This window comes from Nipponia nippon, unplaced genomic scaffold (assembly GCF_047370975.1).
Source record: "Nipponia nippon isolate SJK-2023a ecotype South Korea unplaced genomic scaffold, ASM4737097v1 scaffold_5, whole genome shotgun sequence".
NCBI lineage: Eukaryota > Metazoa > Chordata > Aves > Pelecaniformes > Threskiornithidae > Nipponia > Nipponia nippon.
This window is the reverse complement of record NW_028262369.1, coordinates 6,116,471-6,129,228: the sequence shown is the minus strand read 5'-3', so window position 1 is coordinate 6,129,228 and position 12,758 is coordinate 6,116,471. Positions and strand designations below refer to the sequence as shown.

Below are 12,758 nucleotides of genomic sequence, written 5' to 3'. Positions count from 1 at the left end.
TTACACCATCAAAAATCGGGTACAGCTCATTGTATTTGAGTAACTGGTTGAGGCTAAGGTTGATATAAGCTGCGTCTCCACTAGATGGAGTTCCTGGTATAGCTGTACAAGGATCTCCGGAAAAGAAAACCCTCTGAGTGGAGGCCGGGTCTCGGGTGTGAAGGGAAAAAGAGGACTTATAGTCTTGGGTGCTAACCTTGCTTTCTACAGTGAAAAATCACGAGTAAATCTACTGATTCTTGAAGAGAGACACTGATGTAAAGTATCGCATAAAATTGAATCAGGATCAATTTGTTAGGCCTGTCTTCTTTCCATCCTTCCCCACCCCCCCGCCCCTTGCTTTCTACAGAATATCTAAATACTGCAGGCCAGCAAAATAAGACCTGTCAAGGAACATACATTTTCTGTTTGGAAATGTCTCTAACTCTTTAAGGGCTCAATGTATTGATTGATTGATTGATTGATTTTGTTACCTTAGCCAACCCCCCACCCCAAACACATTGGTGGGATTAAGGGCTTTTGGCTTCTTATGTTGTGAAAAATCTAGATAGTTAATGTTGAATGCTTACGAAATATGTATTAAGTGGTGCTGAAGAGGTTAACTGTACTGTAAAGTCTTTGTAGACATTGGGTATGAAATACTGGAGAAGTCAATGGAGGTAACAGTGTTTAATAGAAACAGAAAATTAGGATTCTTATTTGCCTGAGGTAAGTGCGAGCCTCTGTAATGTCTTGATCTTTGTGCAAGGACCTAGTAAAGAAGAGCAATCTTAACAGAAACCTTAAATTAGAAACAGGGGTTTTCATGACAAGAAGATATCTCTGGAAGGATGAGGTGTCACCCATTAATTGAAAAGAATAGAGAGAAAACATTTTGTTTAGTCTTTTTGACAAAACAAATTATTTAAAAACATCGGTGATATATCCCTAGTCAATTTTAAAAAAATGTAAAGCACATATGTAAGAAAATGGAATACTATGTAGAATAAAGGCAAAGATATTAATGATTGCTAGTTATTTGTCAAAATATGTTAATGAAGCGTTCTATTTTTAAGCTCATAATATGCATCTTGTCCTGGTTTGAAGTCCTGGGAGCTATTTTTTTCACGTGGTATTAGAAAAGGAGTGTTTAGAGAAAGGACTGCACTACTGTTAGCTTCTGTATCACTTGCCTGAATTATTTTTATACCACATCAACCATTTTATAAAGTTGAGAAGGAAATACATTCTTCACATGGATAATGTAATAGGCAGTTGTGATTTTTTTTAAATGCTTGATGTCTGGAGGCATACAATCTTTATAATACTGTATGCCTTCTATGTGTGTAAACTTGTTAGTGTAGGCTACTGCTGAGACAAGTTTGAAGTGTAAAATGGTGTGTGGTCTTGCAAGTGATCTCTTTCCGATCTTTTTTTTACTTGATGGAAAAGGTTTAGGCAGTCTGCTGTGATAATTCTAAAGGTTAACTTTTAGGTTGAATGTTTGTAAATGTGAAACTTGAACTTAAGTTTTGAGAAGTAGAATTTGACTACCAGATCACAACAAATTGAGTGGATGATTTTAAATAAACAAATAAACTACATAAACAAATGCATTGCAAATGAAAGAGTGTTTTTGTATTTGTACGCTAGCTGTGTGAGAAATGCTGTTGGTTCTTTTTGCTTTGTTTCAGAGGTTCTTTGATTTCATGTTTTCATTTGCATATTCAAGATTGATCAACACTTTGCTGTTGGTATTTTTTAAAGGGTAGTCTCATTGGATGTGGGGAGAGGGTGCATATCTGCAAGTTCTCTGCCTGGCTATATCCCACGACACTGACAATCCAAACAGGCTGGAAAAGGGAGTGTTGCCTCTCACGGTGGCGTAGTAGGCATTGCACCTCAGATGGATCTGTTATCACTGTGGAAGAACTTTTTATTTCTACATTTCTAATTGAACTCCCACAGAGGCTGATTTAGGTTGTGTAGATTGGTAGCATCCTTTTGTTTTGAAAAAGGTTTGTAGTTGTTGTTAATTGATATCTAATTGATAATATCAGCAACTGAGTGTGAGATAACTGAGTTCAGTTACTGACCCAACAGAGCAGCACTGAGGTGACTGGAAGAAGTCACATGCTGTAGGTAAAGTGGGCTTTGCAATTGCACACATTGATTTTTGTAGAATAAGGGAAAAATTAATTTGCAGATGAGATATTGATGGGGCATATGCTGCTCTGTGAAATTGCCTAGTAGTTATAGCGATACTGTCACTGTGCATGAGGATAGAAGGTCAGATTGTGTACAGTCGTTGATGTACCTTTGGCAAATTTGTGGTGGTGCTTACTGTATATATAGCCATAACTTGGAATGTGGTTATGATTGATGGGTTGGGTTTGGTAGAAGAGTGTGTATAAACAAGGAAATGGCTTTAAAGAAGAGACATTGATTTTATTTTTATAAAAATAAAACACATTTTCTTACCTTTTTTCTTTTTAGACATAATGACAAGTTATCCTTGGAAGGGATAAACATTGGTAATGACTTTCCCCTGCATCTCTTGAAGTAGTGTATATCAGGCTAAAGAATTCTGTTTCTTTTTTAGGTCTCTCATACTACTGAGTTATGTATGTTTATCTATTGTTTCTCTGTGTATAGGTGATTTGGAGAGTTAAACATTGATGTTCTTGTTTTAATAATACAAATATACAAATGTAAGGTATTCATAGTATTTGTGGGTCATATTTTTCTTACTTTGAAATGTGTGAACGTTAAGGATAAAAGACCAATGAGAAATTTACTTTTATTATTAATATTAGCTACATTTACACTACTAAATTCTCTTGAAGTAATTGTTCAACACTCTGCTTTTAAGGGTTTAATCTGTTTTATGGATGTCCTTTTAGCTGTAAAATAGTGCAATAGACAGAAGAAACTTTGCTTGACTGTCACCATGTTCCAGAACTTCACTTTGGGAAATTGGATAGACTTATATAGTTCCAAACTGTTTGGCTGGGAAGCATGCTGCCTTTGATTTTGACATAATGTGGAACGAGTTGATTATTTGCCTCCTTATATAACTTATTTGTTTGTCATTAAACATTCTGATAAGGTCTTATTAAAGTACCATGTATTATTTATGGTATATCATATGAAAATGAGTTGAAGGGAGAATTCTATTAGCTTAAGGCATTCGCAGAATAACAGCCTTTCTGTGCTAGGAAAAAAAGAATGAAGAAAAGCATGACATACTCCTGTCAGAACAGGAGACTGCTTAAGGCAGAGAGAAAGAATGAAAAAAGGAGAAAGGGCATAGAGAGAGTTCATTTCTCCTTCTTGCTCTCTCTTGCTCTGTGGTGTGTGGGTGTTTTTTTGTTGGTGGCTTGGTTTTTGGTTTTGGGGGGGGGGCTTTATTGCTTTTATGGTTTTGGGTTTTCTTTTTTTGTGATAATCTGTGCTGTTTTGTATCTGGGCTGTTGTAGTAGATCAGTCCATGATAAACTGCAAAAGCATGGATGTTTCCTAAGCCAAAACCAATCCCTGTATTGTAAGTTTGTGCGTGATTGTTTTGGTGTTGATTGCTGAGTTCTGAATACATTGGTTTTGTTGCATTGACTGCTCTTGGGAAAGAAAATTATGTAATAACTGATTCTGCTGGAAAATTTTTGGTTTTGCATGAAGAAGACTTAGTGGATCTAAATAAGTCTCTGAAGCTTGTGTGGGTGCAGGTATGTGTGCGCACATATAGAATGAAAAAGAATATATTTTTTTAATACAGCGCCTGAGTTGCAGTGACATGTTTTGTATCTGTTTCCAGTTAAGCAGGGACTATTATTTGTTTTTAAGGGTAGATCTTAATATCAAATCAGTTACGCTGTTGATGAAATAGACTTCTCTTGTAAGTGGGTTATTTATTTACTTCTCTTGTATGTGGGTCATTTATTTATTGTTGTTAATGTTAAAGTCTTGATATAAGATGTGCTTTTGTGGGAGTTAGATATCCTATAAAATAGGTAATTTTAAGATCTTCTGCAGAGTGTTTTTAAAAGGAACCCCTTCAAAACCTCAGGTGTTGCTTTGAGGTTTGACCTTCTTTCCTGAAGAATTAATATTTAATTCATTTGTCAAATTCTAATTAAAAATAGTAGTATCTTCTGTTATACTTGAGTTGTATCTAAGAGGAAAAAAAAAAAAAAAGAGACCTGTAATATAGGACCTCAAGGACAAGCTGTAATATAAATTATTTGATTTGCAGGTCACATCCTACTTTATTACATAAAGACTAACTAGATCTACTAATGAATAATTATTACTCCATAAAATAAAGGGGGGAAAAGAAAAAGCCTGCAAGAGTGGAATACTAATTTGAGGTATCACTCTCAAAGTAAAATGTAAACATTAAATTCTGAAAATTGCAAATGTAATTTTTCCATGTAACCTGATAGGGCAGTCCTTTATAATAGATTGACTAGCTGTCAAATAAATTTGTAATTTTATATGAGATGGGTTTTAGACCAATTTTAAGATACAGTCTTTATCCAAGCCTGCTCCCCTCCCCCCAGTAAAGTAGACACAGTGTGCCATAGAATTTTGTTTCATTCCTAGTGTTTCTGCTGCAGTGGTTACACTGATATTTCACAGTTTCGCTGTAATGCTTTTATGGGCTTCTCTGGGAAACTAGATGGTGAATGAAACGTAGATATAAAATTAATTTGTATTTAAAAAAAGCTCATGTACTGACAGCACTGTATATTTGCTGGAATCCTCTTGACTAGCCAAGATTCTTTCCCTTCCCCACTTTGTGCTTCGTACTTTTGTTCTTAGAAGGGGAAAGCCCTTTTTATGTCAGGTGTGAGCCCTGGGAGGAAAAAAAAGTGTGCGTGTGAGTGTGTATGTGTGCGTGCAGAATCATAACAGGCATTCAGTCCCAGCTGGGCAATGACACTAATTGCCCAGATCTCATGGATGCCTGTGATGCAGCGCGCTCACTTTCTCTCCTTCCCTATCCTCTCCAGGGATTTTTAAAATGCAGTATTTGAATTTTGGTGAGTGGTAAAGACCCTGCCCTAGGACCCATTTGACAAATGAGAAGCTGTGCAGCATCAGCACCAGCCGACTGAGCCTCACTGAGTCAATCTCTCTCTCTACTAGTCAGCAGCTACTGTTGTGAGACAAGCTTCAGCTCTCTCTGTCATTGAGGAAGTTCCATTTGCTCATCAATAGGCTGCAGGCTGTGTCTTCTTTTTTTCCTCTCTGTTAAAAATTCGTAGTTTAAATCTACCAAGTTGCCTTAGCTGACAAATGAATGTAGGGATCTAGCGCTGGGAAAAAAAAGGCATTCAAGAGATACTGTTTCTTACTTAAATATCAAAAGGAAAAAAACGTAGTGACAAGATAGGGCAAACGTGCTTGCATGCAAGCCCCCTCACTTGTTCTACGTAGACTTCAGAGCAACACCATGCAGCATCCCCTTACGGGTGCAACCTGCGTGGCACTGCCGAATGTGGGCATGTGTCCCCAGCTCTCCTGTGCCTTGACTTTTATGTACTTACAGCAGGTAAGTTTGCTTAACTTTTTTTCTTTTCCTATAGTGCCTGCTTTGTCAGCATCGTTTGGGGGATTTCTAATCTTGGAGATATTTTTTGTGTGAATAGACTGTATAAATGTCTCCCACTGTGTGGAGTGAATGTTGTGCCTGCACTTAAGAATGGTGAGAGTGAGTAGAAAATATGTTTTAACAGAGCATCAAGCCTTTGCATATCTTTTTTTTTTTTTTGTAATGTCTTTATTGATGCTGTTTATAGATATTTAACACAGTACTTTGACTGCCTTTCTCGTAGATACTGTAGCAGAGTTTCAGCTATAAAGGACTGCTCTTTATTCACTTGCAGGCATAAATTATACTTCTAATGTAAATGTGCCCAATGGCAATTTTGTTTAAACCTTCTTTGAAGCCAGGAATTTTAAGTCTGTGTTGAAACATGCTGCTGATTAAAATCAAGCTGATTTTTAGTTCACGGGAAAAAAAGAAGAAAAAAAAAAAGATTTATAAAGCTATATCTGTGCAGAAGTAATACTTCTGTTACTGAAGTATATTGGAATGGGTTTAAAAAAAATGCTCTGATATCAGCAAAATGATATCAATATCTAGTCCATTTTTAAGATTTTTTTTTAATTAATTTCATATAGTTTTTGCTTCTAGGGTTTTTTTTAAAGTATTTCCACCCCTCTCCCTCCCCAAATTATTTACTGGTTGGTACCCTCTCTCTGTTATAACAGGAAATAAATAACCGGATAATAACACATTATTTTTTAAACTGTTATTTTGGAATAATTATTGTATTCTACTTCCCTGTTTTATAACTGAGTCCACCATTGTAGAGAGTCATCTAGTAATTATGTAGAGCCAAGACAGAAATATGTTATCATGCAAAAATGATTAATCCTGTTTATTCTGTTACTTTCTGCTGAAACTTCAGGGAAAAAAATCTTGTGCCTACAGTAACAAATAGGGGCAACTTCCACTACAATAGTTTATATGCATATTGACTTCCATGAAACAGTCTCTAACTTTATTTCTGTATTTACAAATGCCTGAAAGATGTTTTACAGTATTTATTTTTGCTCCTAAAGATTAAATAAAATAGATTTAAAGCTTATTTTTATTTCAGAATATTTGTTTTCTATTACTGCTGAAAGAACAGAAGTCAAGTATTTGCAGGATATAAACCCTTCTGTAGCTTTTTTTTTCTTCAATAGTGTAGTATAAACCATTTCTGACTTACAGCATGGGAGTGCATAATAAAAGATTCTTGTATACGCCCTAGATTATACATGTATGTGGGAGGGATTCATATGTCTTCAATTAAAATTTGCATCAGATAAATATGATGCATTTAATATTTAAATAAATTGCATGTCATAGTTAAAATCTATAGTCTTAGTAGTTCTGTGTTCTGTATATGTTTTGGAAATGACATTTATAGTTCAGCTTTAATGATCCAGTGTGACTTGTGCACTTACTGGTTGTATACAAAATGAATTCCTGTATTTTGTTGGATTTGTTCCTTTGAGTTTGCCAAACAAACAATTTGTATGTTAAAGATCCAGCTTTCGAAAGGAAAAATGTGAATTAAGGTGAGAGGTCAACATGGCCACACAAGTAGCTGATAAAGGATAACGTAAAGACGAGGTTAGGTGCTATAATAACCTTCCTGTGTGAGCTACTGCAGTATCATTATGCAAACACAGTTATAGTATGGCACTGCTTTAAGGTTTAAGAAACTGTGCAACCATAATGATTACTTTAAAATAGTGAATTCAATTCCATCTATTCCATTTGAGAGAAAGATGAGAAGTGATTGCTAATGCACTTTACAAAGTGCTATTTCTAGCGGATAATTTTTAACTCTTTAAGTGGATTAACTGCCACACTGAAAGTATCTTTTTTATTGGTTTGGTTTTTTTTGAAGTGTTGGCTTTCTCGTCTGGTTAATCCTATTTTCAGTTTAGAATCATTCTACCCCTACCAATCACAATTATATATATGTTAAAAAGTCATCTGAATTCCTGATGATAATTGTGACAGGTTCAAAATTCTGTGCTTGTTGCTTCTTCTGATTGCTGGTTGGCATTTTACTTATTCTGGATTCCTAGAGTCAGATAATTATCATCTTAATTCAGGTATGACTTATTATATTATGTGTTTGGTTAAGTATTTCTTTAGAAACAGTGTTACTTTATCTCAAAATTATTCAGGCAGAAAGATACTGTGGTGACATTACATACAAAGCTAACGTAACATGGTTCTAGTTTTAAATAGGAAAGGATAACAAGCGTTTTATATTATTGAAAAGCATTAATAAACTTTCACCATGACAGTCTACTTTGCTTTTTTTTCTATTTTTCCTACATCTGATAATTTCTAGCAAACCTACAAAAAGACCTGTTTTGTATGGTTAGTGCAAATATCACTATTTCAGTGAAATGTAAATGTTTTTCTCACTCTATAAAGTTGTCTATCGATCTTAAATACCGGTAACCTAAAAGCTTTATCTGGCAACTTAATAACTAGTGATTCCCCCTGCCTGTGGACCCTGTGACCAGCGGTATATAGACATTATGTGAACCTATCGAGTAGAGCATTTTTTTCCTCTAAAAATTGCACTTCAGATACATCTGCTCACTTGCACCTCAATTAAAATGAATTCAGACATCTGTATTACAACTGAGCTCTTTCTCGGTTTTAAACTTTACTATTTAGAATCTATTAAAAAAATATTCTCTATTTTTGTGTGTATCTGCTAAATATGCTAGTATTCTGTCACATGTAAGTTTTATAATTGGATATATGTCTTTCCTGAAAGACTATAAAAGGCATTAGGTTCTTCTCAAGATGGGCAAACTTCCTGTCAATAAATATTTATGTAGCCATGGGGATAGCGGTTTTCTGTGGAGCTGTATTAATCATTTGGGAAAATCTATGTTTTGGTAGTCATTTAAAATTGGCCATTATTTATTTGCTAAACTAACACCACTTGGTCAGTTTGTTTAGTATAAATGGATAAATTATTTTCCACAGTGAACCCACAGAAGTGCTCTACTACTTTGTCCAGTGTTAGAAACTTAAGTATTTGCCCCGATACCTTCCAGATTATGCACGTATATAATGTGCTAAGAGCTAAGTGAGGAACTGAATTTTTTTTAAAACAGTCTGTGCATACAGGATGCTTTACCTAAAAACATTTAAAACTTAACTGTTGAGAATAAAGTTGAAAATAAATGAAGTACAGAGGCCTAGTTCACATTATGGATTAACTGTCAATAAGATATTCACTTGAAAAAGCCAACAAAAACTGAAAGATGCCTCTGGGTTAGTTAAGCTATTTGAAATGGTCTGAAATTATTTGCATGTTCTCTTACTAAGATGCTTCTAACTTTAGAAATCCAGAAAGAGCTTTCAAACAACAGTAAACCAAAATGACTGTATCAGTGGCAGCAACGAACGGAAGGAGGATATATGGTTTTGATTTGCAAGTTTTTACTGTGTCATTATAAAGATAGGGACAATTGGGAAAAGTGTAGATGCATTTGGGTTAGAATTTTACCTAGTGTCAATATTTAAAGATACAGGAAAAGGGAACTTGGATTTGTAGTGCACTCTATCATTTGGTAATATTTTATGGTGTTAGAAGCAGCTATATACATCTATTTTCTCTTCTCTTCCTTGATACGACACATCAATGCAAGAAATAATTTCTGACCACAAGCTTACATCAAATGCTAGCGTGAAGTAATTTTTGCAGCAAAATTTTAACCGCCTGTAAATTGGGATTTGTCATATGTTTATGGAGGCTTAGTTCTGTTAACTGGTATTTCCCTATGATATATGTTTGCCTGGACATAGGGTTATTTAGTTGGTATTTTCTGAGTAAAGTAACAAAGTCAACTGTTGTTTTGAAACATCACATAATATTCCATGTCATAGTGTACAGTGCTGCTGTCATTATTTTAAAATTGGTAATTTTTTTTTCTGTTTAATGATGATAGATGTGCTTTGTTTTAAATAGTGAAGTGGTTTGTTCAAAGGGTAATTCCTCTTAAATGGAGCAATTGCTCATAGTGGACATTCACAGATTGAAAACAATTGAACTGAAACTTCAATATCAACCTTTTCTGTCTTTAACAAGAAAGTAGTTCACGGTACAGCTCTCGTATCAATGATGAAAAGAATCCACCATGAAAACAAAACAAAAACCAACAAACCCTTCATCTCTACCCCAGCTATTCCATTAGCGCTTACATGGTAAATTAGTGTAATTTTATTTGGGCCTTAAGCATTATGACTATGGAGAAAAGCTGAATTCCCCACTCAGTTACTTATGTCATGCTTCTGGATCTGATGATTTATAGGAGTCTGAAAGACTTTTTATCACATTCTTTCTTCATGGCTTAATTCAACGTTGATTTATTTGGTAGCATTTTCAATTGATGTAGTCAATAGTGTCAATAACGGAATGAGGATTAGAACAGATTATCTTTGTGCTAAAATTGTGTAAAGAATTAAAATGGATGAACAATTCTTGGATACAGTTTACCTTTTTTATAGAGGACAAGCACATCAATTGCTGAATGCCACCATTGCAGTTACAGTTCTAAGTATGTGTCTTTTGCATTTTGTAATTTAGTGAGTCTTCAAAGGATCAGGTATGTTAGTTGAATTCAATAACTGATGTTTTATGACACTGTTTAAACCTACCATGAGAACACTGCCTTTCTTTACCTAGTCCATTTGTAGTACTCACTCTCTGGCTCTCCTGTAAAATCAGCTAATCTGACTATAGCTCATGAAAATTTTAAGCATCTGTTAGCTTACGAATTGGAGTCCTTGCACAATTTTGTTCCTCAGTCTGCTATTTCATGGCAATTTTAATGTGAGAACATACAACCTCTGCTTATGACTGCATGAGTGAAAAGAAGTCCACGTTACTAATGCTCACTCACCATCTGTTTTTCTTGCAGCTGGGCCTTGAATAATTGTCCAGTAGCTGATGGACCGAGGGTAGGCAATCTTTTCAGGGTTTTCTGATTCATTTAACCAGCTTCACTGCCCCAAGAGAAACATAGTGCTTGTTTATTCATATGTGTAGGGTAAAAAACTGTACTTTGTCAAATAAATTGTAGTACTCCGTTAAAACAAAAAAGCAATTACCATCTTATAAACGGTATCATGTAGATGCATTTGCACCTAAGGGGGCAGTGTGGCAGTCTTAGGGAATTTTAGTATACGAATGAAACAGACCTCAAAAGGTGGGAATGTAATTGTTGCATCCAGAAGTACTGTTAACGCAGAAGTAAGGAATGATGTCTTGATGTGCTGGTTACCTTAATTAGGGTAAATAAGATCACTTGGTATTCACCAATAAACTTCGAAGCTGGTATTTGAGACTCCACCTCTGATTCAAGACAAATTTAAATGTTTACATATCTTTTGTCTCACAAGAGCTGTTTTGTTGTTTTCCAGAGACTAATGAGAAGTGGCTATAGCAGTGCTTATTCTGAATAAGAGCTAGTTTGTGGCATTTAACTACAGCGTTTTCAATTAAGGTCAGTCTTTTCTCACAATAGCAAGAGGAGGTGCTTTAGTTAAGTAATCCCCTCCTTAAATACTAGAAGAAGAAAAAAAAAACAAACAACAAAAAAAAACCCCAACCAACCACCCAAAAACCAACCCCAAACACAAAACCCCTCCAACCAACCAGAATCAGTTAAGAAGGTTACTTGCTGCTTTGGAATATAAGAGCAAGAGCAGTTGCAAAGGAGCTTCCATGGGGCAGAAGCAGGTGAATATTTTTGGCTTAGAATCATTGCTTTTATAACTGGGCTCTTCAAACATTTTAAAACACTTCAGCTGAAAAGTGATGGCTGGATTTTCTGTTGTGAGCTATTCGTAAGTTGTCACTATTCATTGATATTTGCTAAGTACGTATATGGATGGTTATTTTTTGAAAAAAATATATGGTGTGGTATTTTATGCCAAGGAAAGTGTGCGTTGGTTATTTAAGCAGGGCTTTTTCTCAGGGCAGCTAATAGATATTTCTTTCAGTTAGTTTAGATTTTTTGACCAGTAGCCATTCAATACTAGACTATGAAGTTTTTTGGTTTTCAGTGTATTTCTGAACTGGTAAATAAATACTATTATCGTGTTAATATTCTGTTTAAAATATATTTGAAGTATTTAATAGGTAGTATAAATGAAAGTGATGAAAATTGTGACACTAGAATTTAACACCTTGCTTTATAGAGTTAGAATAATGTTAGTGGAAAGGAGAAGTCAACACCCTCTAAGAATCCTTCAAGCTTTCCTGCCTTTTAAAGGTGTATGTGCGATTGATTTATCAGTTTTAAAGTGTGATGTGTAGTACAAGAGCTCTCCTGAGGAACTCCTGTCATTTTTTTGCTAGCATTGCTCATTTACCTCTGAGTTGCCTAATGCAGCGCCATTGACTGCTTTTACATTTTGCTTCCCCTCCTACTCTGTCAGTGCAGCAGCCCAGTGAATTTAATTAGAGAAATAGCATATCTAAAGCCTATAGTATCCTGACTTGTTGTAGTTGGGCCTTTGGTCTTTTGCACTATAGCAGGTTCCAGCTGTAGAGAGATCTCACTGTGTTTTGATCCTGCTCTTTCTCGTTGTATTGAACACAGGCAGAATCAGAATTAGATATTGTAGTAAGAACTGAAGCATTCAGTGAATTATTCTTTGTTCACGGTGAGTCACTGATTTTTATTTTTTCCCCCAGATATGGAAAGAAAGTGTGTGGTACTTTAGAATTCAAATATTTAAGACATTCAGATGCTCATGAATAAGAATGCAAGTGCTTTCATCTTAGACCATTTCTTAAATTTACCTTTTGACCCTTTATATCAAAACACACCAAAAATTGTTGGCCTTCCTATCTGTAACATCTTGAATATTCCTTTTTTGTAACTGTGCATAAATTTAATGATCATCTCATATATGTTTGTGAAGTGTGTGTATATACTTATGATATGCCTTGCCTTAATTCCTTACTGACTTGCACTATTATTATTATTATTATTATTATTATTATTTAGTTTTGAAGACTGCTTCTTTGGTTTTGCCTCTCATAGCCTCTTCTTTTATACCTATCTTCATTACCTCTACTGTGACCAGTAAGCCTTCTATAAATTAAATAGTTAATTACAGGTATTGATTATGGGCATGAAACTTTCTTCACAAATAAGGAGTGATAAGAAGT

The 12,758-nt window shown here is 35.0% G+C and overlaps 1 protein-coding gene across 38 annotated transcripts in view; it reads left to right on the top strand.

Annotated features, from left to right (window-relative positions):
* RBFOX1 (RNA binding fox-1 homolog 1) overlaps positions 1-12,758 on the top strand; it is a 1,359,349-nt gene that overhangs the window by 1,059,563 nt on the left and 287,028 nt on the right. For 3 of the 38 annotated variants that reach the window (XM_009477262.2, XM_087730999.1, XM_087730998.1), the window contains exon 1: positions 5,129-5,533. The exons of 26 other annotated variants lie outside the window; for them this stretch is intronic. In XM_009477262.2, coding sequence (XP_009475537.1) covers positions 5,390-5,533 — 144 coding nt within the window. In that variant the 5' untranslated portion in view covers positions 5,129-5,389. Of the gene's footprint in view, positions 1-3,684; positions 3,705-3,787; positions 3,875-5,072; positions 5,534-10,497; positions 10,538-12,758 lie in introns of those variants that run through there. 9 more of the 38 variants (XM_087731002.1, XM_087731004.1, XM_087730993.1 and 6 more) reach the window with 7 other exon arrangements.